Source organism: Scyliorhinus canicula, chromosome 9 (assembly GCF_902713615.1).
Source record: "Scyliorhinus canicula chromosome 9, sScyCan1.1, whole genome shotgun sequence".
Taxonomy (NCBI): Eukaryota; Metazoa; Chordata; class Chondrichthyes; order Carcharhiniformes; family Scyliorhinidae; genus Scyliorhinus; species Scyliorhinus canicula.
Genome location: NC_052154.1, coordinates 186,839,054 through 186,863,366, shown reverse-complemented (window position 1 = coordinate 186,863,366; position 24,313 = coordinate 186,839,054). Strand labels below are relative to the sequence as shown.

Here is a 24,313-nt window from a genome sequence, read left to right as displayed (position 1 = left end):
TAACCGCTGTGTCACCGTGTTGCATGCACTGTAAATCTCCACAATTTGCCAGCCAATTTATGCTGCACGTAAATGCCATCTTACCTTTGACCTACCCATCATTTCCATAGAATCCTGCAGTGCAGAAGGAGGCCATTCGGCCGATCGAGTCTGCCCTGATACACAGAAAGAGCACCCCACCTAGGCTGATTACGCTGCCTTATCCCCATAACCCCACCTAATGTACATATCTTTGGACACAATTGGGCAATTTATCATGGCCAATTCACCTAACCTGCACATCTATGGACTGTGGGAGGAAACCGGAACACACGGAGGAAACCCACGCAGACACTAGGAGAAAGTGCAAACTCCACACCATCACCCAAGGTCAGAATTGAACCCGGGTCCCTGGCACTGTGAGGCAGTAGTGCTAACCACTCTGCCACAGAATTAATTGGATTTGCACATTAAGTTCACCACAGAAACATGAGGACTCACAATTAATAGCATAAGTACCTTTTTAACAGCATGTTCATTGTTAATGCAATGGCAATTGAATTTCCAGCCCAAAAAGGAACAAATTGAACTGTTGAGAATCAGTCTTTCATGGCGTCAATTTTTGAAATGCCAAATTTGACATTTTTGGTGCTTATTTCCCCTCTTTCTGACTCCTTTTTTCTCCATCTTAATCAAACCTCTTCCCTTCTCTTTATTTCTATTTCTTTTTTCACACGAATGAATCCTCCTTCCCTGTCGTTCCTCCATTCCTACCGGAACTCTTAATTTCACTACTGGGCCAGGCGGAGAGCACAAGAGGTAGGAGCGGGAGTAGACCATTCAGCCCATCCAACCTGCACTGCCATTCAACAAACTCATGGCTGCTCTGGGATCCTCAACTCTACTTTACCACCCCCTCACCACACCCCAAACCCCTGGGAGACAAATCTGGCATAGACAAATATATTTGTGCAAATATACGAGCGCTTAATATTTCAAATTTTACAAAATCACATGTTTAAAAAATGTTCTACGGGTGGCACGGCAGCACAGTGGTTAGCACTGTTCTTCACAGCTCCAGGGTCCCAGGTTCGATTCCCGGCTTGGGTCATTGTCTGTGCGGAGCCTGCACATTCTCCCCTTGTCTGCGTGGGTTCCGCCCGGGTGCTCCGGTTTCCACCCACAGTCTAAAGATGTGCAGGTTAGGTGGATTGGCCGTGCTAAATCACCCTTAGTGTCCAAAAAGGTACGGTGGGGTTGCTTGGGTTATGGGGATAGGGTGGAGGTGTGGACTTAAGTGGAGTGCTCTTTCCAAGGGGCCGGTGCAGACTCGATGGGCAGAATGGCCTCCTTCTGCAATGATTCTTTAAAGCTAGTACAGTACTTTACCACTCCGATTGATGACTGGACGTTCTATGACTCATCGGGCACTAAGGGAAAAAACCCTCACAACTATTTCAGTTGAACAGGGTGAGTTATTGGGATGAATGAATCTAAAGAAGATTGATAAATTAAAGTTAGCACCCTAAATATTAGAATTGGCGTTTTTTTTAATGAAAAGTTACAATTCAAATCCCGAACAATAAGGACCATCCCCATGTTAACTCACTGGCCCATTCGATGTTGTGGTGTGCGCTGGATTTCTTTTGAAACTTGTTGCTGTGTCAAACAAGCAAAGTTTGCGCTTAGCAGAGTACACAGCGTCAACTCTGTTGGCCATTGAGGGGAGGAAGTCTGTCTTTGTTACAGTTCGGTTCTCATTTTAGCATTGCACGCACACACACGCGCGCATAAAAGTATATATATAATATTTGTACCACGTTATGTAAGTGCCGGGCTAATTTTAAAAGTTATTTCCAACTGCAGTTTCTATTCCCACCAGTAAGGGAGGATATAAGGCAGTTGTGAACGAGGTGAGAAAGTGCTTCGTTTTGCCCTTGACGATGCACAGCACAATTGGAGTTGCAAGCAGCAACAGTAAGACGTATATAAATGTAGTATTCACTGACGCGTGATAATTGTAGGTGTTTTGCCTTCGAAGCGAATAAATCCTGGAAAGAAAATGCTGTATTGCAGGAAAAAGTCAACATGAAACGGGTCCTGGCAATGTTGTTATCAGCTGCAGCGATTTGGGAGGGATTATTATTTATTATTTTCCCCACAACAACAACAAAAAAACCTGCCACCGTTTCAGTAACACGTTAGGTTCGAAATGCACGGACGATGCTCCTGGATTTTATTTCTCTCTGTGTGTTTTCTCTCCCTATCTCTCTCTCCACGGCCGCCTGCACATGAATACAACTCTCTGCTTCTCCTTTGCAACAACAACAAAAATCAATGTCTTTTGAGATTTAACTGGAGGGCGGTCAGGACGGCCGTGCAGTGGCTGTAGCGGCCGGTTCTGGCTCTGTTCGTCGGTCGCTAGTGCTTGTCACAACCGAGCAAGACTGGGCAGTGACGAACAGAATCCAGAAACGCCATGGGTTGCAGGCACAACTTGAATCTCCATTCTATCTATCGGGGGTAAATGGTGAGTATTTTCTGGCCTTTCTTGCTCTCTCTTGTGCTTCGCTGCATGTTCTGGTGTGCCTGGGTCTATTTTTTGTTGTTGCTGTTGATGTTTTGGATTCCAGTGTGTTCGCATTCACGGCGGCGGGTGGTATGTCGATAAAGCAAACCTGATCTGAACGCAATTGAACTGCTGGGATGATGTGACAGTCTTCAGTTGCTGTACCACACACACACACACACACACAGTCTCACCAATCTCGGTGTCCTCCTCTATTTCACACGCGCGCACCGTTTCCATTTGCCCCGCTGATCTAGTTCCACATCAACAATTAAAACCGCTTCTACTGCTTTTGTGTCTTCGCCCGTCCTGTGGGGTGGAGGGGGTTAAGTTTATATTTTTATAGCTCTCCACACTGGCATGAAAATCGCAGTGATTCCCTCCACACAACTTAACTCCTGCGTTGAAGCTGTGGGGCTGATACATATATAGAAGATAGGAGCAGGCCTTTTGGCCCTTTGAGCCAAGGTGTATGCCGTGGTTACAATGCGAGGTTGACCATCATTGCAACAGCAAGGAAGGGGTGGAGGAGGGGGCACACCGGATGGCTTTGCACCAATACCCTTTGCAAAAGTCCTACTTCTTGGTAGGAATAGGAACAAGAACATCTGCACCCCTTCTCCCCCCCCCCCCCGCCCCCATCATAATCGGTCTGGAGAAAGGGGTGGCCATCAGATATATCAAACACACACACAATGATGTGAATATTACAGTGAGCTGGGGTCTATTCAGTGTTTTAATAATATTTATCTCTGCACTGTGCCTATAAAGAAGATTTGGTCAAATGCTGCAAATCAAGTTCCCACCTTAGGCAGTAGGGTAGCAGAAGTGGATAGCACTGTGGCTTCACAGCGTCAGAGTCCCAGGTTCGATTCCCGGCTGGGTCACTGTCTGTGCGGAGTCTGCACGTTCTCCCCGTGTCTGCGTGGGTTTCCTCCGGGTGCTCCGGTTTCCTCCCACAGTCCGAAGATGTGCAGGTTAGGTGGATTGGCCATGATAAATTGCCAAAAAGGTTAGGAGGGGTTATATTAGGTTGCGGGGATAGAGTGGAAGTGAGGGCTCAAATGGGTCCTGCAGAGTCGATGGGCTGAATGGCCTCCTTCTGCACTGTATGTTCTATGTTCTTAGTGTTTTCTTTGGGTCCATGTGCACAGACTGACTGGAGGCAACTTTCTTCATTGTGTTTTTTTTCTCTTTTTGTTTTTGCAGAGCCTGAGAATGGGGCGTCCTGGAAAGTGCTGAGGTGTCCCCCCCAGAGAGAGAGAGGAGAGGAGAGAGGGGAGGAGTGGCCGCTTGGGAGAGCAAACCCCCGGGTAGATTGTGTGTGGCCTGAGGCTGGCGCCATTGCCAAGGGAAGATGGAGGTGGCCATGGTGAGCGTGGAGGGCGGAGGCTGCAACAGCCACCCGCCTTACGGCTACGCCCAGCGGCGGGAGCGCCTGGCCAACTCGCGGGCGGCGGCCGCCGTGGCAGCAGCGGCGGCGGCGGCGGGATCCGCCCACAATCAGGGCGGGCGGCGTCGCCAGGGCAACCCGCGCCTCCCGCCCGAGGAGGTGGAGCGGGAGGAGGAGGAGGAGGAGACGGACGACGAGGAGGAGGAGCGGGGGGGACCCCGCCGCCGGCGCCATCCCCGCCAGCGGCATCACACGATGGAGGGCGAGCAGACGTCCTCGGCGGGAGACGCGCCGCGGCGGGGCGGGGGCGCCGCCGCCGCCGGGAGCTGCGGCGAGCGGGTGGTCATCAACGTGTCGGGGCTGCGGTTCGAGACCCAGGCGCGGACTTTGGGGCAGTTCCCGGACACCCTGCTGGGCGACCCCGCCCGCCGCATGGGCTACTTCGACCCGCTCCGCAACGAGTACTTCTTCGACCGCAACCGGCCCAGCTTCGACGCGATTCTGTACTACTACCAGAGCGGCGGGCGCCTCAAGCGGCCCGTCAACGTGCCCTTCGACATCTTCGCCGAAGAGATCAAGTTCTACCAGCTGGGGGACGAGGCCATGCTGAAGTTCCGCGAGGAGGAGGGCTTCGTCAAGGAGGCGGAGAAGCCGCTGCCGCGCGGAGAGTTCTGGCGCCAAGTCTGGCTCCTCTTCGAGTACCCGGAGAGCTCGAGCCCGGCGCGGGGCATCGCCATCGTCTCGGTGCTGGTCATCCTCATCTCCATCGTCATCTTCTGCCTGGAGACCCTGCCCGAGTTCCGCGACGACCGCGATTTCCCGCAAGGCGGCGCGCTTCCCGCCAACGCCACCCGCCGGCCGGCCGGCCGCCTGGCCGCCACCTTCGGCGACCCTTTCTTCATCGTGGAGACGGTGTGCATCGTGTGGTTCTCCTTCGAGCTGCTGGTGCGCTTCGCCGCCTGCCCCAGCAAGCCCGCCTTCTTCCGCGACATCATGAACATGATCGACATCGTGTCCATTCTGCCCTACTTCATCACCCTGGGCACCGAGCTGGCGCACCGCCAGGCCAACGGGCAGCAGGCCATGTCGTTCGCCATCCTGCGCACCATCCGCCTGGTGCGGGTCTTCCGCATCTTCAAGCTTTCGCGCCACTCCAAGGGGCTGCAGATCCTGGGCCACACGCTGCGGGCCAGCATGAGGGAGCTGGGCCTCCTCATCTTCTTCCTCTTCATCGGCGTCATCCTCTTCTCCAGCGCCGTCTACTTCGCCGAGGCCGACGAGCCGCGCTCGCAGTTCACCAGCATCCCGGACGCCTTCTGGTGGGCGGTGGTCACCATGACCACGGTGGGCTACGGCGACATGAAGCCCATCACGGTGGGCGGCAAGATCGTGGGCTCGCTCTGCGCCATCGCCGGCGTGCTGACCATCGCCTTGCCCGTGCCCGTCATCGTCTCCAACTTCAACTACTTCTACCACCGGGAGAACGAGGAGCAGCAGCAGCAGCACGCCCAGCTCAGCCCCGCCGCCAGCTGCCCCTACCTCCCGGGTAACCTCCTCAAGAAGCTCCGCGGCTCCACCACCTCCTCCTCCTCCTCCAGCCTGGGCAACAAGTCCGAATACCTGGAGATGGAGGAAGGCTTGAAGCAGTCCCTCTGTCTGAAATCCAAAAACAACGGCACGGAGAGCGCCCAGCCCAACTCTCTGCAGCTCAAAGCGGTGGAGACTGATGTGTGATTGGGAGGTGTGGGTGTGGGGGGGAGACTAGGTTTTTTTTGGGGGGTGGGGGGGAGGTCGCCTTTCTCCTGCTCCTCTTTACTTCCCCCGCCACCACCCTTCTCCTCTCCCTCCAGGGGTGAGCTGTGCCCGGTGCCTCAACCAGCACTGGCAGAAAATTGACTCTATAGGCAATAAGTTCATCTCTTTACAAAACAGGGGTCAAGGGAGAACCAGGTGGGCAGTACCTGCGGACTGGAGGGGGGGGGGGGGTTCTTCCAGGAGGGTCTTGCACCCACCCATCCACTTCCCACAGCGAAGAAGACAACTTTTAAACTCTCTGGCCAGTCAAGGGTTGCGTGTAAGATGCAGATTCCAAGGCAGTGCACCCAGACAACACTTAGTAACTTTGTACGGGAATGTCATTCAATTTGCACTGAACTTTCCCAGTGATATATCCACACACGTACAAAACCCACGATAACCCTTGTTCTTTTCGATGTCCAAGTTGGTTTCTAAATCGTGCTGACCTCCTGAATGCTGTCTGATAGTTTGAATTAAGGATTTAATCAGGCTCCTTTTCTCGCTCTCTTTTGGGGGATTTCTAACCGACCTTTTTTGTTACAAAATCCTGATCAAACTGTTTGCATTTGCTCCAATTAACTTCTGGTAATACAGCACTTATTATTATATATTCTTTAAAAAAAGAGCCAAAGTCGAAATGTGTTTGAACACAGCAGGTTTATCGAGGTATTTCTGTTAATACTGGAGTCGGCCTCTATCAAAAGTGCTCCAAAATGACACATCTGGTTTTAAAAATTAAATCCCAACAAGAAGCGAGTTCCAGCGTACAGGAGCTTCAAGCCATGAGCAGCCAGTCGAGTGTCAATCAGGAACTGCCGGGGGAAATAAAGGGGGGGACTCGTTACACATATATTCCTGAAAACACCGGGAAATTCAGTGGAATGCTCCAGCAGAGGGGGATATTAATAATGTTTACAGGAGGGGGGAAACCACTCGACTTCTGCAAAGATCGCCTCAAACTTTCTCAGCTCTGTCGAACTTTGGCATAGGTACATAGAGAGCGCTTCCCGCCTTAACTGTTATTTCTGGGGATGTTTTTTTTTGGGAGGGGGGACATTTAAGTGTCAGAATAACGTTCACCTCATCCAAATGGGAAGGTTACCGTTTAGACAAAGTTCCCAAAACAGCTGCACGAACTTGCTCTTTTGCACACTTTAACTACTCTGCCTCTCGAAAACTGTGAACTTCTGGAAACTTTTTTTTCTTCCCCCCCCCCCCCCCCCCCCGATCCCCGTTAAATTTTGTTTTGGCTGCCGCCGGTCCGCGGCTCCGACGACCGAGGAAGATTGTCACGGAGGCAATCGCTCAACGTTTGCGGAATGTGTGGCGAACTCGCCGGCTGCAGAGCCGAGCAGATACAGCGAAGCTGGGAACTGAACTTGCACTTTCTGGAAAGCCGCTTTCCGGCTTCGATAACCCCCAACTACCAACCCGGATCCAGCTCCAGGCACACACCTTCCCTTCTCTTCCGAAAGTTTAGCGGGAGGAACCAGTTAACACATTTCCCTGTTGAAGCGAACTCCCTTGGATCCAATTGCACTCTGCGAAAGGTGGATATCAGCCCAGGAAATGGGATTTTATTTATTTTGCCTGCCTCCACACTGGACGATGCCTTTCGGCCTTTTTTCTTCATGGAATTTAAGAAACGCCAGCACAGGATGAACATCAAACCCCCCCTTGCCCTGGATAAAAGGGTGCGTGTTGTGGAATATGTACTTTGAATGAGTCGCCCTCCACGTCTCAGGTGATGGGAGCCACGCACTGACGGTGAACCGAGAAGGTATGAAAGGGGTTTTCACTGACCCTCTTTTTTTGGAGGGAGGGGGGGTTTGCTGGCGAATAGCGGGAATCGTGGTTTCCTTTCGTGCCCGGGGTGGGGACTAGCGGATGATGGACGAATTAATTTCAAACTGTTGGGGTGCAAAATTGTCCTGTGCCACAATGAGCAGACACTTCCTGAATGGAGTGTAGTGGGTCCACAGTGGGTTCAGAATGACAGCGAGCGCTGGGATGGCATTGTGCTGGCCACATTCACTTCAAACTCCAGAATATCCAGCATTTCCCTTTCCAACAGGGAGCCTTTATTTGCTCCCTGTATTTGCTTCAATGACGTTCGATGCGGTTTTGGTCCAATCTGTTTTAACTGAGACACATTGAGACTCGGGGAGTTCAAACGAAATGAAGAGATTTGCAGATGAGTTTCCCTGTATTTTTTTATTACACTTCTTCCACACCAGAAACACTGCTGAAATCCCCCGCACCCCCCACCCTTTGGTTGGATATAACGTGCAATTTGTTTTTTAAACGTATCCTGTTTGTCAGAAAGCTTATGGAATGCAAGAGCTTAGTGTGGGAAAGCATAAAGTCATTCAGTTGAAGGAGCTGGTGCTTTGGGATGGTGCTGTTGGGACACAGGGGACCTTTTAATGTATTCCAAACTTCTTGCAAAGTTTAAGCTGTCATTTGTAATGGTAGCCATGATGTGGAGATGCCGGCGTTGGACTGGGGTGAGCACAGTAAAAAGTCTCACAACACCAGGTTAAAGTCCAACATGTTTGTTTCAAACACTAGCTTTCGGAGCACTGCTCCTTCCTCAGGTGAATGAAGAGGTATGTTCCAGAAACATATATATAGACAAATTCAAAGATGCCAGACAATGCTTAGAATGCGAGCATTTGCAGGTAATTGAGTCTTTACAGATCCAGTGACAGGACTGAAAGGGAACATTCCTGCCTGGTGATTGTCACGTGATGTCCGTTCATTCGTTGTCGCAGCGTCTGCATGGTCTCACCAATGTACCACGCTTTGGGACATCCTTTCCTGCAGCGTATGAGGTCGACAACGTTGGCCGAGTCACACAGTGGTTAGCACAGCTGCTTCACAGCTCCAGGACCTCATGTTCGATTCCCGACTTGGGTCACTGTCTGTGAGGAGTCTGCACGTTCTCCCCGTGACTGTGTGGGTTTCCTCCGGGTGCTCCGGTTTCCTCCCTCATTCCAAAGATGTGCAGGCTAGGTGGATTGGCCATGCTAAATTGCCCTTCATGGCCAAAAAAGGTTAGGTGGGGTTACTAAGTTACGGGATAGGGTGGAGGTAGCATGCTCTTTCCGAGCGCTGGTGCAGACTCGATAGGCCGAATAGCCTCCTTTTGCACTGTAAATTCTATGATTAATGTGGCCAATCCACCTACCCTGCTCATCTTTGGGTTGTGGGGGTGAGACCCACACAGATACGGGGAGAATGTGCAAACTCCACATGGACAGTGACCCTGGGCCGAGCATCGAACCCGGGTCCTTGGTGTCGTGAGACAGCATGGCTAACCACTGCGCCACCATGTCCCTGACGGCTAGCAACTACACACATTAGAACATGAGGCAAGCCCCCACCCTTCAAAAAAGACTGTCCACTCACTGGTTTGCTAATTCCTTTGATAGGGTATGGCATTTCCCGTTAGATGGCGTGCTCCTAAGGATCTGTATATGGCTACTTAGCTTTCTCTCAAATTGTTGTATGTGTGCTGCTGTTATTGGCACACACCTAACTTTCATTCAATTAACTCTGGCTGGATTTCAGGTTTTGAATCCAACCTCAATGTCAAGGTCAATGTAGGAGGCAAACCCTCAGGGCGAGAAGAGGCGACGAGGTCCAGGGAAAAGTGTGTTGGGGGTGTTGGTGGAGAAGCCAGTGGTTGGTGGAGGGGAGGGTGGCTGGGGGAAGCGGGGGAAATGGAAGGGACCACCTGCAGGGAAATTGAGGTGAGCAGTAGTGAAGGGATGTCCAAAGCTGAAAGGAGGCTGTTTATGGAGGCACACTCGCCCCTTCCCATTTAAATCCTGAGCAGGGTTACCTTCCAGACTGCCGTACTGCCCCTGAACATTGGGGATGGGTGGGAAGCGGCCCTTCATTGGTTACTTAAGGGCCTCAGTTGCGGAAAGGGTAGGTGGGTAGGCTTAGGCCTCATCCATACAACAGTAAAATTGTCAGGGGGGGGCAGTTGGAAGGCCATATGAGGACCTCAGGCACCCCTGCCTGAAAACCCACCAGCGGGAGAATATGAAATCCGCCCACAGGTTCTTCATTCAGTCCTGACTCTGCTTTCGCTGATGATTGCACTCAATAGCTATGAATTCCCCACAGATCAAACTCTTCCAGTCCTTACTGCAACATTCTTAACATATCCTTCAATTCTGCAATGAAAATATTGGAGATTATGTTCTGGGATTGTTTATTTTTGGGAAAACTGGTGGAGTGAAAATTCTCTCTGCCTATGGATCAAAGAGAGTTGCTCGTTGGTGAGTTTGTCTACCACAAAACTGGGATACCCATTTTTAAATATAAGTTTGCAATGTTCTAACTGACCAATAGGAAGCAGTATTTCAGCAATGTTCCAGATGTGTATAAAGTCCAATGGGTTAATTCACTTCACTGTTACACTTGTCTGCCCTGTAAATGACCCACACAGCTGTAGCAACAGAGCAAAATATATGGATTAAATTGAGCACTTATTGGTTTTACCATTTCTGAGATGCGGTTGTAGGCTTTGTATGGCTTTCAAAATGTTATATTCTGTCTGGAAAATGCTGGGGGCCAGGGTAAATATAAGAATATAAGAACTAGGAGCAGGAGTAGGCCATCTGCCCCCTCGAGCCTGTTTCACCATTCAGTAAGATCATGGCTGATCTTTTTGTGGACTCAGCTCCACTTACCCGCCCGCTCGCCGTAACCTTTTATTCCTTTACTGTTCAAAAATCTAGCTATCTTTGCCTTAGGGACATCCATCGAGGTAGCCTCAACTGATTCACTGGGCAGAGGTTTCCACAGATTCACAACCCTTTGGGCGAACACGTTCCTCCTCAACTCAGTCCTAAATCTGCTACCCCCTTATTTTGAGGCAAAACCCCATAGTTCTAGTTTCACCTGCCAGTAAAAACAACCTCCCTGTTTCTGTCTTGACTATTCCCTTCATAATTTTATATGTTTTGATAAGATCCCCCCTCATTCCGGCGCCTTCCCGTATCAGCCTCCCTGAACAGGCGCCGGAATGTGGTGACTAGGGGCTTTTCACAGTAACTTCATTTGAAGCCTACTTGTGCCAATAAGCGATTTTCAATTTCAATTTAATTCTTCTAAATTCCAATATAGTCCCAGCCTACTTAGTCTCTCATCATAAACTAATTCTCTCAACTTTGAAATCAACCAAGTGAACCTCCTCTGCATATCTCCAGTGTCCAGAGTTTTCCTGATTCTCTTGAAGCCCATGCAAAAATGAGGGGAAATATGTTGTATGGCTTATTTTGCACACTTTCCAGAGCCGCGATCCACCAACATGGTCAGAATTTCTGAAGAAATGAAAAAGGGATGGGAATTCCATGCAAATTGGCTGACACCAAATCCAACTCCATCTCGCCTCCGCTCCATTCATGATGCTTGAGTGTAAAGTTTGGGTGAGCCCACGCTCACCGCCGATGAGAAACTCAAAATTCAGTGAGAATCAAAAAACACTGTTCTCTCCAGCGTGATTTGGGTTTCTGAATATTCGTCCGCCCCCTTCTCTGGTAGAGTAGCATGAATTGTGCTGCGGGATCCCGGCAACCTCATTTCAATACATGTCATTGGCTCCCTCCCTCACAGAATATTCACCGGGCACTGGTGTGTCATTTGCAACAGGTTTGCCCAGCCTGAGGCAGTCGAGGGTGCAGAGCTAGGTATAGCCCCTGGGGGTGAGGGGGGTAGAGGCACATGCATCTGGCATGGGTTGGCAGTGCTGACGTGGCAGTGCTAACATGTACCGGGGTGGGAAACCCATGGTGGGGGAGGGAGGGGCAGATGTGTTGTGGGCAGGGGGATGCCGGCGATGAATGTCGTGGGATTCGGACAGAGCCCTCGGAACCTCCATGATGTGGGCTGAGGGCCGTTAGACTGAAGCGCTGTTTGGTGCGCTCTTTAAAGATGGCTCCCTGGTCTGCTTGGAACCGGTTCCGAGTTAAAGGATGCCCTGCCCCACCAGAATGATGGAGTAAACCATGGCCACTCATTTTATTTGGCAAAGAAGCTTAGCATTCCATGAGAAATCCCGCCGACGCGTAGCACATTTATAATAATCTTTATTAGTGTCACAAGTAGGCTTACATTAGCACTGCAATGAAGTTTCTGTGAAAAGCCCCTCGTCGCTGCACTCCGGCCCCTGTTTGGGTACACTTGAGGGAGAATTCATAATGTCCAGTTCACCTAACAAGTACATCTTTCGGGACTTGTGGGAGGAAACTGGAGCGCCTTGAGGAAACCCCACAGACACGAGGCAAATGTACAGACTCCGCACAGACAGTGACCCAAGCCGGGAATCAAACCCGCATCCCTGGCATTGTGAAGCAACAGTGCTAACCACTTCCTGCCCAAACTGACACTTTGCCATTTTCTGGTAAGATTCCGTCCTGTGTCTTCAAAGGAAGAACTTATTCATGTGCACCACAAGTCAAATTAACTTCTGTTAGCTGTAATCCTCAACTTTCATTTCTCCTTTGACTAAAAATGTAAAAATGTAAAATCTGTTCCTTTGCTAATGCTGCATCAATGAAGGTTACTTTTATTTCTTACCCTTCAATATTTTCCATGAATAAGATTGAACGTCCAGCAAAGCTCAGGTCTACCCCAGACTTAATTACTACTCTTGTATCAGGGGAAACTATTCAAGTACCTTCCTAGCCTGACTAGGAAATATTTTTTTCCCTCTTTATTCTTTCATGGGATGTGGGCATTTTTCTCAAGGCCAGCAATACTCATTACCCATCCCTAGTTGTCCTTGAACTGAATGACTTGCTGAGCCATTTCTGAGGGCAGTTAAGAGTCAACCACATTGTAGTGCACCTGGAGTTAGATAGAGGCAAGGATGGCAGAGGGTTTTATGAAAATGAAAAAAACGAAATGAAATGAAAATCGCTTATTGTCACAATTAGGCTTCAAATGAAGTTACTGTGAAAAGCCCCTAGTCGCCACAGTCCGGCACCTGTTCGGGGAGGCTGGTACAGGAATTGAACTGTGCTGCTAGCCTGCCTCGGTCTGCTTTAAAAGCCAGCTCTTTAGCCCTGTGCTAATCCAGCCCCGATGACAATCGATGATAGTTAGTTTCATGGTCACCATTACCAAGACTAGCTTTCAATTCTAGATTTTATTAATGAAGTATAAATTACACTAGTTGCTGTGGTGGGATTTGAATCCGTGTCCCAAGATCATTATCCTGGGCCTCAGGACTACTAGTCGAGTGAAATATCACGTTCTCCCTCTGCGGTTACAGGAGAAAAGCTTGCTGTCTGAGAGCGATCCCTTTCTCATTTAGCCTCCAAACTACCTTCTCCATTTACTGTAATGGTCAATGTTTTCTGAAAAATTCTATTATCCCTTCTAAGGTGTAAACACGCCCCCTTACCCACTTTCTTGTTTCAACATCAACGTTGTTTCGACCCGGTAGCACAGTGGTTAGCACAGTTGCTTCACAGCGGCAGGGTCCCAGGTTCGATTCCCGGCTTGGGTCACTGTGTGTGCGGAGTCTGCACATTCTCCCTGTGTCTGCATGGGTTTCCTCCGGGTACTCTGGTTTCCTCCCAAAGTCCAAAGATGGCAGGTTAGGTGGATTGGCCATGCTAAATAGCCCTTGGTGTCCAAAAAGGTTAGGTGGGGTTACGGGGATAGGGTGGAAGTGTGGGGCTGAAGTGGGTTCTTTTTCTAACGGCAGCTGGAGACCCGATGGGCCGAATGGCCTCCTTCTGCACTGTAAATTCTATGTTCTATGAACTGATCTAAAGGCACAATCTCCTTATCCGAGCTGACTCTTATATATGACCTAAAAACTAGAACTTTTTACCTCTCTCAGTCTTCCCTTCCTTCAAAAATCTTCAGGCTTGTAAAACAAACATTTTAAACTCAAGATGTTGCTCCCTAATTCCTACTTTCCGACTAATCTTAGAACCCGTACAGTGCAGAAAGAGGCCAGTCGGCCCATCGGGTCTGCACCAAACATCCAAAAGAGCACTCCACCCAAACCCACTTCCCTGCCCTATCCCGATAATCCCTTAACCTAACCCCCACATCTATGGACAACTGAGGGGCAATTTAGCATGGCCAATCCACCTTTGGACATCTTTGAACCTGCACATCTATGGACTGTGGGAGGAAACCGGAGCACCCGGAGGAGACCCATGCAGGGACAAGGTGCAAACTCCCAAAACCACAATTGAACGCCGGTCCCTGACGCTGTGAGACAGCAATGCTAACCACTGTGCCACCGCGACTAATGTGGGTTATTTTGTGTGGCACCATTGCCAGCTTAAAGTCGCACTAAGAAGTTGGATAATTGGAGCTACGGTGATTTTGTCTGATCCTTGACCCATGCTGACTCTTAGCATCTTTCAGTGCTGACAGTGGAGCGGGGCGGCACAATAGTTAGCACTGCTGCCTCAGGGCATCGAGGACCCGGGTTCGATTCCGGCCCCGGGTCACTGTCCGTGTGGAGTTTGCACATCCTCCCTTTGTCTGCGTGGGTCCCATCCCCACAACCCAAAGATATGCAGGGTAGGTGGATTGGCCATGCTGAATTGCCCCTTATTTGGGAAAAAAAAATTAGGTACTTTAAATTTAAAAACAAAATGCTGATAGTGGAGCGATGGAAAGTTGCTCCGGTATTTACGCTGTACAATCGCATTTGCCCCATACCATAGTTTCTCAGTTTTAAAAATATGCCACAAAAGATATTAATGATGAAATTTGATACATTTTTATTTTACTTGAGACCAGTGTATATAAGATGTTAAAAAATAATCAAATATTTTCCGTATTTCACTCCAATGTTATTGTCTATCAATCTCAGTTGCGCTGGTAACCATGGGTGGGATTCTCCGTTTTGCCGGCTACCGGGCGTTTCCTGACGGCGTGGGGCTGCCTGACGATGGGAAACCCCATTGACCAGCTGGCATAACGGAGCAAAAATGTGGCCTGGCAGGGCGGAGGATCCAGCCCCATTTTTTTATACAATAGACTGTGAAACTATTGAAGTAACTATAATTGTCTTTCAGGGCATTTATTTGATTGTGGTATTCCATTTCTGTTCACAGTGAACAAGACAGTAGACATTGTGTGCACATACAATATTCAAACATGCCAATGTGACTCCAGAAGGTTCATAGCCATTCCTTGGATTTCAGGTGACAGGCTTTGCTGCATCAGTTTGAAAAACAATTTACATTTTAAAAAAATCTATATAATGGATTCTGATCAATGTCTTAATAAGAAAACTGAAGGGATAGAAGACAAAGTTGCAAGAATAAACGTCAGCGAATATCCAACAGGATATTGCTACAAATGGATTCAATAGGAACCAAGGTAAGGACAATTGCTTTACACTTCTTACTGTCTTATTGTGCTTCTCTTAGCAGTTCTCATGTCTGAACATAGAATTGGCAACCCTGCAATTCTGACTACAAGTAGAGATTTGTATATACATATTTGTTACTGATATTGAGCTAAACTTTTACAGTATTACTTAGTACGATGAATATATCTGGCAGAGTGCTAATTACATTTCAGAGCTATAGCGAGCAAGAGGTTTTCATGTTGCAAGCTTTGGTGGCAAGTCTGCAAAAGATTTTATTTGTAACTACACTAAGAAGATAATCTAGCAAATCATAAAGTGAGCAAGACAAACAAAATAATTGCAATAGACAAATGGACACACAAACATAGAACAGTACAGCACAGAACAGGCCCTTCGGCCCTCAATGTTGTGCCGAGCCATGATCACCCTACTCAAACCCACGTATCCACCCTATACCCGTAACCCAACAACCCCACCCCTTAACCTTAATTTTATTAGGACACTACGGGCAATTTAGCATGGCCAATCCACCTAACCCGCACATCTTTGGACTGTGGGAGGAAACCGGAGCACCCGGAGGAAACCCACGCACACAGGGGGAGGACGTGCAGACTCCACACAGACAGTGACCCAGCCGGGAATCGAACCTGGGACCCTGGAGCTGTGAAGCATTTATGCTAACCACCATGCTACCCTGCTGCCCCAACAAAGCGGCTCAAATTTGTGTAAATTTCCAATATCTGTTTCTAATACACCTGTTTCTGCATTGGGAATGCTAAAAGTGACCCCCGATGTCTTTTTTCACCTAAATCTGAGTTTGAGTCTAACTAGATTTTGGAATAAAAGTCTCCTCCCTTTATGGGCTGTAAAAATGATACATTCATTGTTCACTCAACCATATGGGGGAGGCGGTGGCTTAGTGATATTGCCATTGTGTAAACCAGAGACTCAGCGTACTACTCTGCCGATCCAAGTTCAAATCCCGCCACTGCAGATGGTGAAACCTGAATTCAATAAAAATCTGGAATTAAAAGTCTAATGATGACCATGAAACCATTCCGATTGTCATAAAACCCCACCTGGTTCACTAATGGCCTTTATGGAAGGAAATGTGCCGTCCTTGCCTGGTCTGGCCTACATGTGATTCCAGACCCAACACAATGTAGTTGACTCTTAATTTCCCCTTCAAGGGCAATTAGGGATGGACAATAAATGCGATTCCCATGAACAAACAAAAAAAAAAATTATGTTACACCTCGCAAAACCTTTCACAATTGTTGGGTAGCATAGTGGGTCCCAGGTTCCAAAAAGATTAAGTGGGGGTTACTGGGTTATGGGGATAGGGTAGAGAAGTGGGATTGAGTAGGGTGCTCTTTGTAAGGGCTGGTGCAGACTTGATGGGCCGAATGGCCTCCTACACTGTAAATTCTATTAAAAAAATTCAGCTCTAAACTGGTGGTCTGACAATGGAAGTGCCTACAATGGGAGTCTAACTGTCAAAGGCACTTCCATAGGATACATTTGTCTCTGAAAACACAAAAACACCCCATACGAGCTAACTTAACTCATGTCTTCACATACAAAATTAAGGTAATACCAATTGGCTACCAATGTTAGTACAATATTCACTGCTGCTGTCTGTAAGGCCAGAAGCTGATATTACCATCCAGTTGCGAAGATCATTTCCGATATTGAGCCAGATCATTTTGGACAGATGATGCTTGTCAGGTCGATAGGGCAGCTGGCTTTGTCACCTTGGCGGGATTCGCTCAGGTCCATAAACTTTATATATGAGGTTATTCATGAAGGTCCCGCCTTCTCAACTTTGCCTCTCACCTGAGGTATGGTGACCCTCAGGTTAAATCACCACCAGTCAGCTCTCCCCCCTCAAAGTGGGGAGCAGCCTTTGGTCATCTGGGACTATGGCGACTTTACCTTACTTAAACTGTACACATGTTGCCATCAGGCATCTCTCAGAGCAAGCAGGTACTTTTGTCAGCAGGAAGAAATTCCTCTTCAATGTGCAAATAGTATGCAACCATCGCAGATGGATTCTGCAAGTGTGCAGTGATATCCCAGGAAGCTGCGATGACTCATTTTCATACTGGGACAGTCTCAGGAGCCTCAGTTGTTCGTTCCACCGGAGAGCCTTGGTGATGGCTCCTATGTAACGGGTCTTCAGCTGAAGATGTGGCTGCTGACGTTGTTGCGGAACCCATCAACGAGGCACATGAAATGCATACCCCTTTAATGATAATAACAACTATTGAGTAGGCCATCGGGCTTTTGAAACTGTGCTGCAGTTTCTTAGACCATTCTGGGGGAGCCGTTTGAAAAGGCCCCCTTGGGGGGGGTCTTCCATACTTTGGTGTGCTGCACTCTGCGCACCGCTGAGAGGGGTGGATTTGGCATTGTATGAGGTTTGGTGAAAAGGAAGAAGGGGATGTGGAGCGTGAACATGCAGCCAATGTTCCAGAAGACACCACTGGCTTGGCCATTAACATGCACGACAGAGAAACGTGCATCTTGCTCATCCATGTTAGATTCAGCTGAGATCCCCATGCTGACTCTGTACTCTTACCATGGTACTCTAGTGTGAAATGACCCGCAGTCTAGATGCACAAAGTTGTCTTTGTTAAGTTCCTATGCACAGGTCTTTCATGATGCAGTGCGTGTCATGGCCATTTTAATGCACATGCGGGAATGCCACCTTGCATTTCATTCACCTTTCCAGCCCTCATGAAGCTGATGAAATGCTTCTGTCATTGTTCCCATGTTTGTGGAAAAAACCCACAGCCATTAAACTCCAGTCAAACCTCCTCACAGAGTACGAGTGTCCTCCTCCTTCAGTCCTTGTGAGAAAAGTATATGCCTTCTTTCTCTGAAGGTGGCAGGACAGGTGGGAACGAAAGCATATGGGATGCTTCCCATTATTGAGTGAGGTGTTGAATACAAAAGCAGGGATGATAATGCTGGAATTGTATAAAGTGTTGGTTAAGCCACAATTGGAATTTTGTTTCAAGCTCTGGTCACCACAATCCAGGAAGGACATAATTGCTCTGGAGACAGTACAGAGATGATTAACAGGATTGTTGCCACTATGTTGAAAATTGTAGCCATGAGGAAAGATTGGATAGGCTAGAGTTGGTTTCCTTGGAATAGAAGAGGCTATGGGGCGACCTAATTGAGGTGTGCAAAATTATGAGGGGCCTCAACATGATAGACAGGAAAGACTTGTGTTTGGCAGAATATCTTTATGGCAGTTTCCTATCGGTGGAAATGAAATGAATGAAATGAAAATCGCTTATTGTCACGAGTAGGCTTCAATGAAGTTACTGTGAATAGCCCCTAGTCGCCACATTCCGGCGCCTGTCCGGGGAGGCTGGTACGGGAAAATACCGCTCATGTCGCCAGGGCATAGTAGTGGCGTGAAATGGCTTTCTTAACCTGCTGTTGCTCACAATTTGGGAAACTTTGCCTTTCCAGGATAATTTGAGGTGGACCGAAAAAAGTGGTGGCAATTGGCCCATTTGCAAGTTTGCACGATATATACAGCGAACAATGATCTGATCGGGACAGCCATTGTCCTGCAGTTTTTTTTCTGATGTCTATGTTTCTGCATGGAGCTTACAAAGCTGGGGTCCTAGGGACAAAATCACTCATCAGGCCAATCTTGTATAAATTGTTGTGATCATTTGATATTTGGCATTCTTATATTTGTCCTGATGAGTGCAAGACGTGAAGCTTCGGCAGCATTTTCCTATTTTCAGCAATGTGAACAGGTACAGTAACTCTGAAACCGTTAGCTACTTACCTGTTCATATCTTTCACAGTTCTTAGTCTTCCGCAAATTTATTTATTAATTTATTTTTGCACTTATAATTTATAAGAGATGTTTGCATGCATGTGCACCCTAGAATCACAGAAGTTACAGTGCAGAAAGAGGCCATTCGGCCCATTGAGTCTGCACCTGCTCTTGGAAAGAGCACCGTTTCCCTACCCAAGCCCACATCTCCACCCTATCCCCATAACCCAGTAACCCCATCCAACACTAAGGGCAATTTATCATGGCCACTCCACTTAACCTGCACACCTTTGGCCTGTGGGAGGAAACCGGAGCACCCGGAGGAAACCCACGGAGACACGGGGAGAACGTGCGGACTCCGCACAGACAGTGACCCAAGCCGGGAATCGAACCTGGGACCCTGGAGCTGTGAAGCAATTGTGCAAACCACTATGCTACCGTGCTGCCCATTTAAGGTAACTTCAATTGTTGAAATCTTGTATATAAAAAAAGAAAAAATATTTAGAAAAATTCAAATCCATGTTTCCCTTTTAGTGGAATGGCTGAAAGAGCTTGCATTTATGTCGCACTTTAGATGGCTCTGAGCTATATCCCACAATTCTATATATTTCATGTTGTGATATAAAGCTCTCCACCAATTGCTTTACGTTCAGGCTTAAAAAACAATAAGCTAAGTTCCCAGTGTTATACTACTTTCAATCAAATAGACTCTGATAATTTGTATGGTCATTTGTCGATATATTCGAGCCCACCGGCTCCTCCTGACACAATGTAAAAAGAAAGATGGATAGAAGAGAAAGCCACTGTTAATGGCTCTGTACATAATTTATCATATTGAGTTCACATAAGCATTTTTCAAATGTGTTTAAAATTTTGCCAAGTGCTTTTCCTTTGGAAGGAGATGCTTTTGAACTTTGGTTCAACTTTAAACAGTTAAGATATCTGCAATCATCCATTAGCTGGTACTTTATATTAAGCTCAAGAAAGAAAGTGAGATCCGACAGTAAACGTTATAACACCTTTCTCTTTTCCATATTGCAATCTGATAATGTGTAAAACAAAGAAAGATGAGAATGACAACGTTAAAGACCCAGGGTGGAATTCTTCCACCTGAGACCTAGTCCTGTGGTGGGGCGGGGATGGGGAATGCTTCCTGCTGTGGGGGTGGGGGGGGGGGAGCCGCATCTTCCAGCCGCGGCGTAAATAACTTTGCATCCAGGCATTTTGTGCTGTCTTCTGTGGCAGAGCATACTTGATTGCACGCGTCCCGCCATTATACCTGGGTGCCATATAAAGCCGCGCTTCATCACTAACCCACCATTTAGGAGAGAAGATGGACTCGGCTCTCTTGAGGCTGGAAGATGGACGTTCTTGATGATACTGACCCTGAAGATCCACCTGATAGATACGTCCCCCCCATCCACTGCTGTGGTGATCCAGGGCCTCTGGTGGCCTCCATCCTGAACTCCGTAAGCTGCCCCAGGCCTTCTTCCGCATGCCCTATTGGTCCAGACGTGTTCTGGACTGGTGAATTTTCCTGCCAACGTAGCGGAAAATTGGGCATGGAGGAAGAGTCTCATCCCATTAACTGGCCTCCAACGGATTTCCCGATCCACCAAAGTGGGCAGCATCGGAAAGTTTTAAGCCAAGGTGAAAGCAATCTTTGGGACTCACACCGTATTCTGTTCCCCCACCCCCATCACCACCCTATCCCTCCAGAGATGGGGGCATGGGAGAACTCTGCCCCAGTTATATTGCATTTGACCCACTGCCACTTTCCGCAGTTGAGGCGTAACTGGATAGGAAAAGTTTCTGTGCAGCAAGAACTTTATTTCTTACCTGGTTAGATCATTCATTTTTATACTTGGATTGGCAGAAATGATCAGAATGATGGATATGATATTTTCAAAGCAGCCTTATATGCGCACATCGATAAAAACAGCAGCATGACATCAAAGAATATTGTAGGTAATGTCCTTTTTGGATAGGTGTCACAATAAATTTGAATGTCAGTAGTGCTTGTAACTGTTGGATAGATAATTACAATGAGTAAAAAGCTTTGAAAATCATAAAGTGTTTGGAATGAATAAGTTGTCTGCCCAACAGTTGTGCCACTATGTTGTAGTATTACATACAGTCTTTGATTATCTGTCACTTTTTGGTCCCTGTTCATGCCCATAAAGTCTTGTTCAGCCGAGAGCAACCTGACAATTACATATTTGATGCAATATTAGGAAATACCAGTTGGGGGGACATGGTAGCACAGTGGTTAGCACTGTCGTTTCACAGCTCCAGGTTCGATTCCCGGCTTGGGTCACTGTCTGTGCGGAGTCTGCACATTCTCCCCATGTCTGCGTGGGTTTCCTCTGGGTGCTCCGGTTTCCTCTCACAAGTCCTGAAAGACGTGCTGTTAGGTGAATTGGACATTCTGAATTCTCCCTCAGTGTACCTGAACAGGCGCCGGAATGTGGCCACGAGGGGATTTTCACAGGAACCTCATTGCAGTGTTAAAGTAAGCCTACTTGTGACAATAATAAAGATTTTTATTATTGTTATTATTTAAAAAGTATAGAATCACAGGGGCAGTTACAATGTGACATTCGTCGGATGGTAGAGTTATGTAGATATTATCCATTAACTTAGATTAGTACAATAAGTGTGATTGGAAGATAATGTCAGTTTTGCATGTAATTTGATTTAAACGTTTTGAAATACAATAATTATTTGACTATTTAGAAAAAAATTACTTCTTTTCGGTCACTAATGAGCATTGTTTTTTTAAGTGCCAAAATATTCAAAAGTCCTCGTCCAAAGGTTCATTTATCTCAGAAAACGTACAACAAATGTCAAAGCAGGAAGTAGCTGCTGTGAAATTGCTATTCTACGTATAAATGTTTTCGAACCATCAGAACCTAATATTTTCTCCAGTTTTTGCCAACTAAGGCAGGAAAAAGAAAGTACTTGGCAACAAAGCTTCTCAAATATTTGTTGGAGTGTAAAAATAGAAACCTTTTTGTGGATGTTTTTGCTGTTAGCAGCAGCAAGAAAAGTTCACGCAGAAGCCACAAGGTCAGTGTACACCTCTCACTGGCAAAAGGGTACAAACACCATTTAGCTGACAAACAAGCCGTCAAAGTTGGTGTCAGGACGGAAATATGCATATTTAAAATGCCGCGTGATGCACATTGTTTCTAGAACCTTCAGTCTTAAGGCAACCTAATCTTGACCAGAATGCAAGGATGCCGTGTTTTACTAGCCGGAATCAATCTCAAATAAGGTGCTGGTGCTACAACCGTTTTGAGAAGCCTGAAGGCACTTGCTGGTGATGTGGGTGGCAAATTTTGACTGTTGCTTTACAAAGGTGCAGCATGGACGAGAGTCCTTCCTCGAGATCCGCTTTGAGTAACAGGCAGTGCCAATACTGGAATCAGTTGAGAACCGGTATTATTAAGTCATCGTCGCCTTTAATTCGGAGGAAGAATTAAAATGGTTTTATAGTTAAAAATACTTGCGACGTAATGTAATTGTGATTATAGTTCTGCACTTGGCTACATAGAGTGAGCTTAATGGTGCAATTAATTTTGAATTGCTCCAGCAAAAAGCTGGCAGAGTCACGACGGCCCGCTTCTGCGTTGTAAACCTGGGGATTTATCCTCCATTGTTTTACTTTATTTTCACAATTCTATTGGGAGCTATCTCAGAGTACAATTATTTCTTTTCTGGAAATTATCCAATCATTTGTTTCATAATGATTTCCAATTTTAAGTTATATTTTCACTGTGTCCAACTGCGCAGTTGGACATTTGGCTGCTTCACTGAGCAGTAAGGTTGCTGGACCTTCTTCCTTCCACAAGACAGCGGCAGGCCCTGTCCTGGCTTCTGCCTGTCTTTGATGATTGCGTCCTGCAGGCAGCCCCCATCTCCTGGCAAAGCTTGGCGTCACTAATTGGGCACCACTGATTGGATACCAGTTTTGCTGCTACATTTACATCACCATCTACATTTGAAGATGATTTGATTTGATTTATTGTCACGTGTACCGAAGTACAGTGAAAAGTATTTTTCTGCGGCCGAGGAACGTACACAGTCCGCACATAGTAGACACAAGGAACATTGACAAATGGTACATCGACAAAACAGTGATTGGTTACAGTGTGGAACAAGGGGCCAAACAAAGCAATATATGAGCAAGAACAGTATAGGGCATCATGAATAGTGTTCTTACAGGGAACAGATCAGTCAGAGGGGGAATCATTGAGGAGTCTTGTAGACGTGGGGAAGAAGCTGTTCCTATGTCTGGATGTGTGAGTCTTCAGACTTCTGTACCTTCTGCCTGATGGAAGGGTCTGGAAGAAAGCAATGCCTTGGGGGGAGGGGTACTCTGATAATGCTGTCTGCCTTCCTGAGGCAGCGAGAGGTGTCGACAGAACCAATGTGGGGGTGGCAAGTTTGTGTCATGCTTTGGGCTGAGTTCACCACAGTCTGCAGTTTCTTGCGATCTTGGACCGAGCAGTTGCCATACCAGGCTGTGATGCAGCCAGATAGGATGCTCTCTATCGCACATCTGTAGAAGTTTGTGAGAGTTGATGCAGACATGCCAAATTTCTTTAGCTTCCGCAAGAAGTAGAGATGTTGTTGGGCTTTCTTGACTGTTGCATCAATGTGAGTGGACCAGGACAGACTGTGGGTGATGGTGACCCCCCAGGAACTTAAAGCTATCGACCAACTCCACTTTGGAGCCCTTGATGTATCAGATGATGGCCATCAGGTGCGCTCCACAGATGCAACATGAAGCCAGCATCCGAAAATTATCTGAGAGTTGGGTTCTGGACCTCCAATTGCAAATGAAGCCTTTTGATAATTGAATCGTATTTAATCATTTATAAAAATATTTCTCATTGTTTATTTACTCCATCCATTTTGGTTTATTTACCGAATTAACCATAGCCAGCTCTCCCTCAACCTGTGTCATTAACTTTGTTTAATATTCTTGTTTTGGATTCAAGAATGTTGCTCTCAAACGTAATATGGAATTCAATTGTATTACGATCAGTTTTTCCCAGAGGATCTTTTACTATGAGATACTAATTAACCTTGCCTTATTACAAAAATAGCTTTGTCCCCCTAGATGGTTTTACAGTGGATTGTTCTTGGAAGCTATTGTGAAAGCCATCGACAAATTCATTTTCCACATGACTTTTGTTCATTTAACTTTCCCCACATATATGATAAAAATAAAGTTCCTAAGTTCTTAGAAGCTCCAGTTATTCCTTGTTTAATGTTCTGCCCAATGGTATAACTATAATAGGAGGCCTGCAAACCAATTTCAGAAGTGTTTGGTATTCCTAACCTCCGCCCATACTCATGATACTCCCTCATCTCCGTTCCCCAACGCCGATTTTGTAA

The 24,313-nt window shown here is 47.2% G+C and overlaps 1 protein-coding gene and 1 long non-coding RNA gene across 2 annotated transcripts in view; both read left to right on the top strand.

The window, feature by feature from the left end:
* The first annotated feature begins 1,950 nt into the window (after window positions 1-1,950).
* On the top strand, window positions 1,951-5,676 carry LOC119970960 (potassium voltage-gated channel subfamily A member 4-like). The gene is made up of 3 exons (XM_038806071.1): window positions 1,951-2,509; window positions 3,758-4,100; window positions 4,185-5,676. The coding sequence occupies exons 2-3, from the start codon at window positions 3,906-3,908 to the stop codon at window positions 5,673-5,675; spliced, it is 1,686 nt and encodes a 561-aa protein (XP_038661999.1). The 5' UTR covers window positions 1,951-2,509; window positions 3,758-3,905; the 3' UTR covers window position 5,676.
* A 102-nt stretch (window positions 5,677-5,778) lies between these two features.
* Window positions 5,779-24,313, top strand: part of LOC119971955 — a 103,048-nt gene continuing 84,513 nt past the window's right edge. Inside the window, exons 1-2 of the long non-coding RNA XR_005461956.1 lie at window positions 5,779-7,518; window positions 14,843-15,110. This is a non-coding gene — a long non-coding RNA (uncharacterized LOC119971955). The remainder of the gene's footprint in view (window positions 7,519-14,842; window positions 15,111-24,313) is intronic.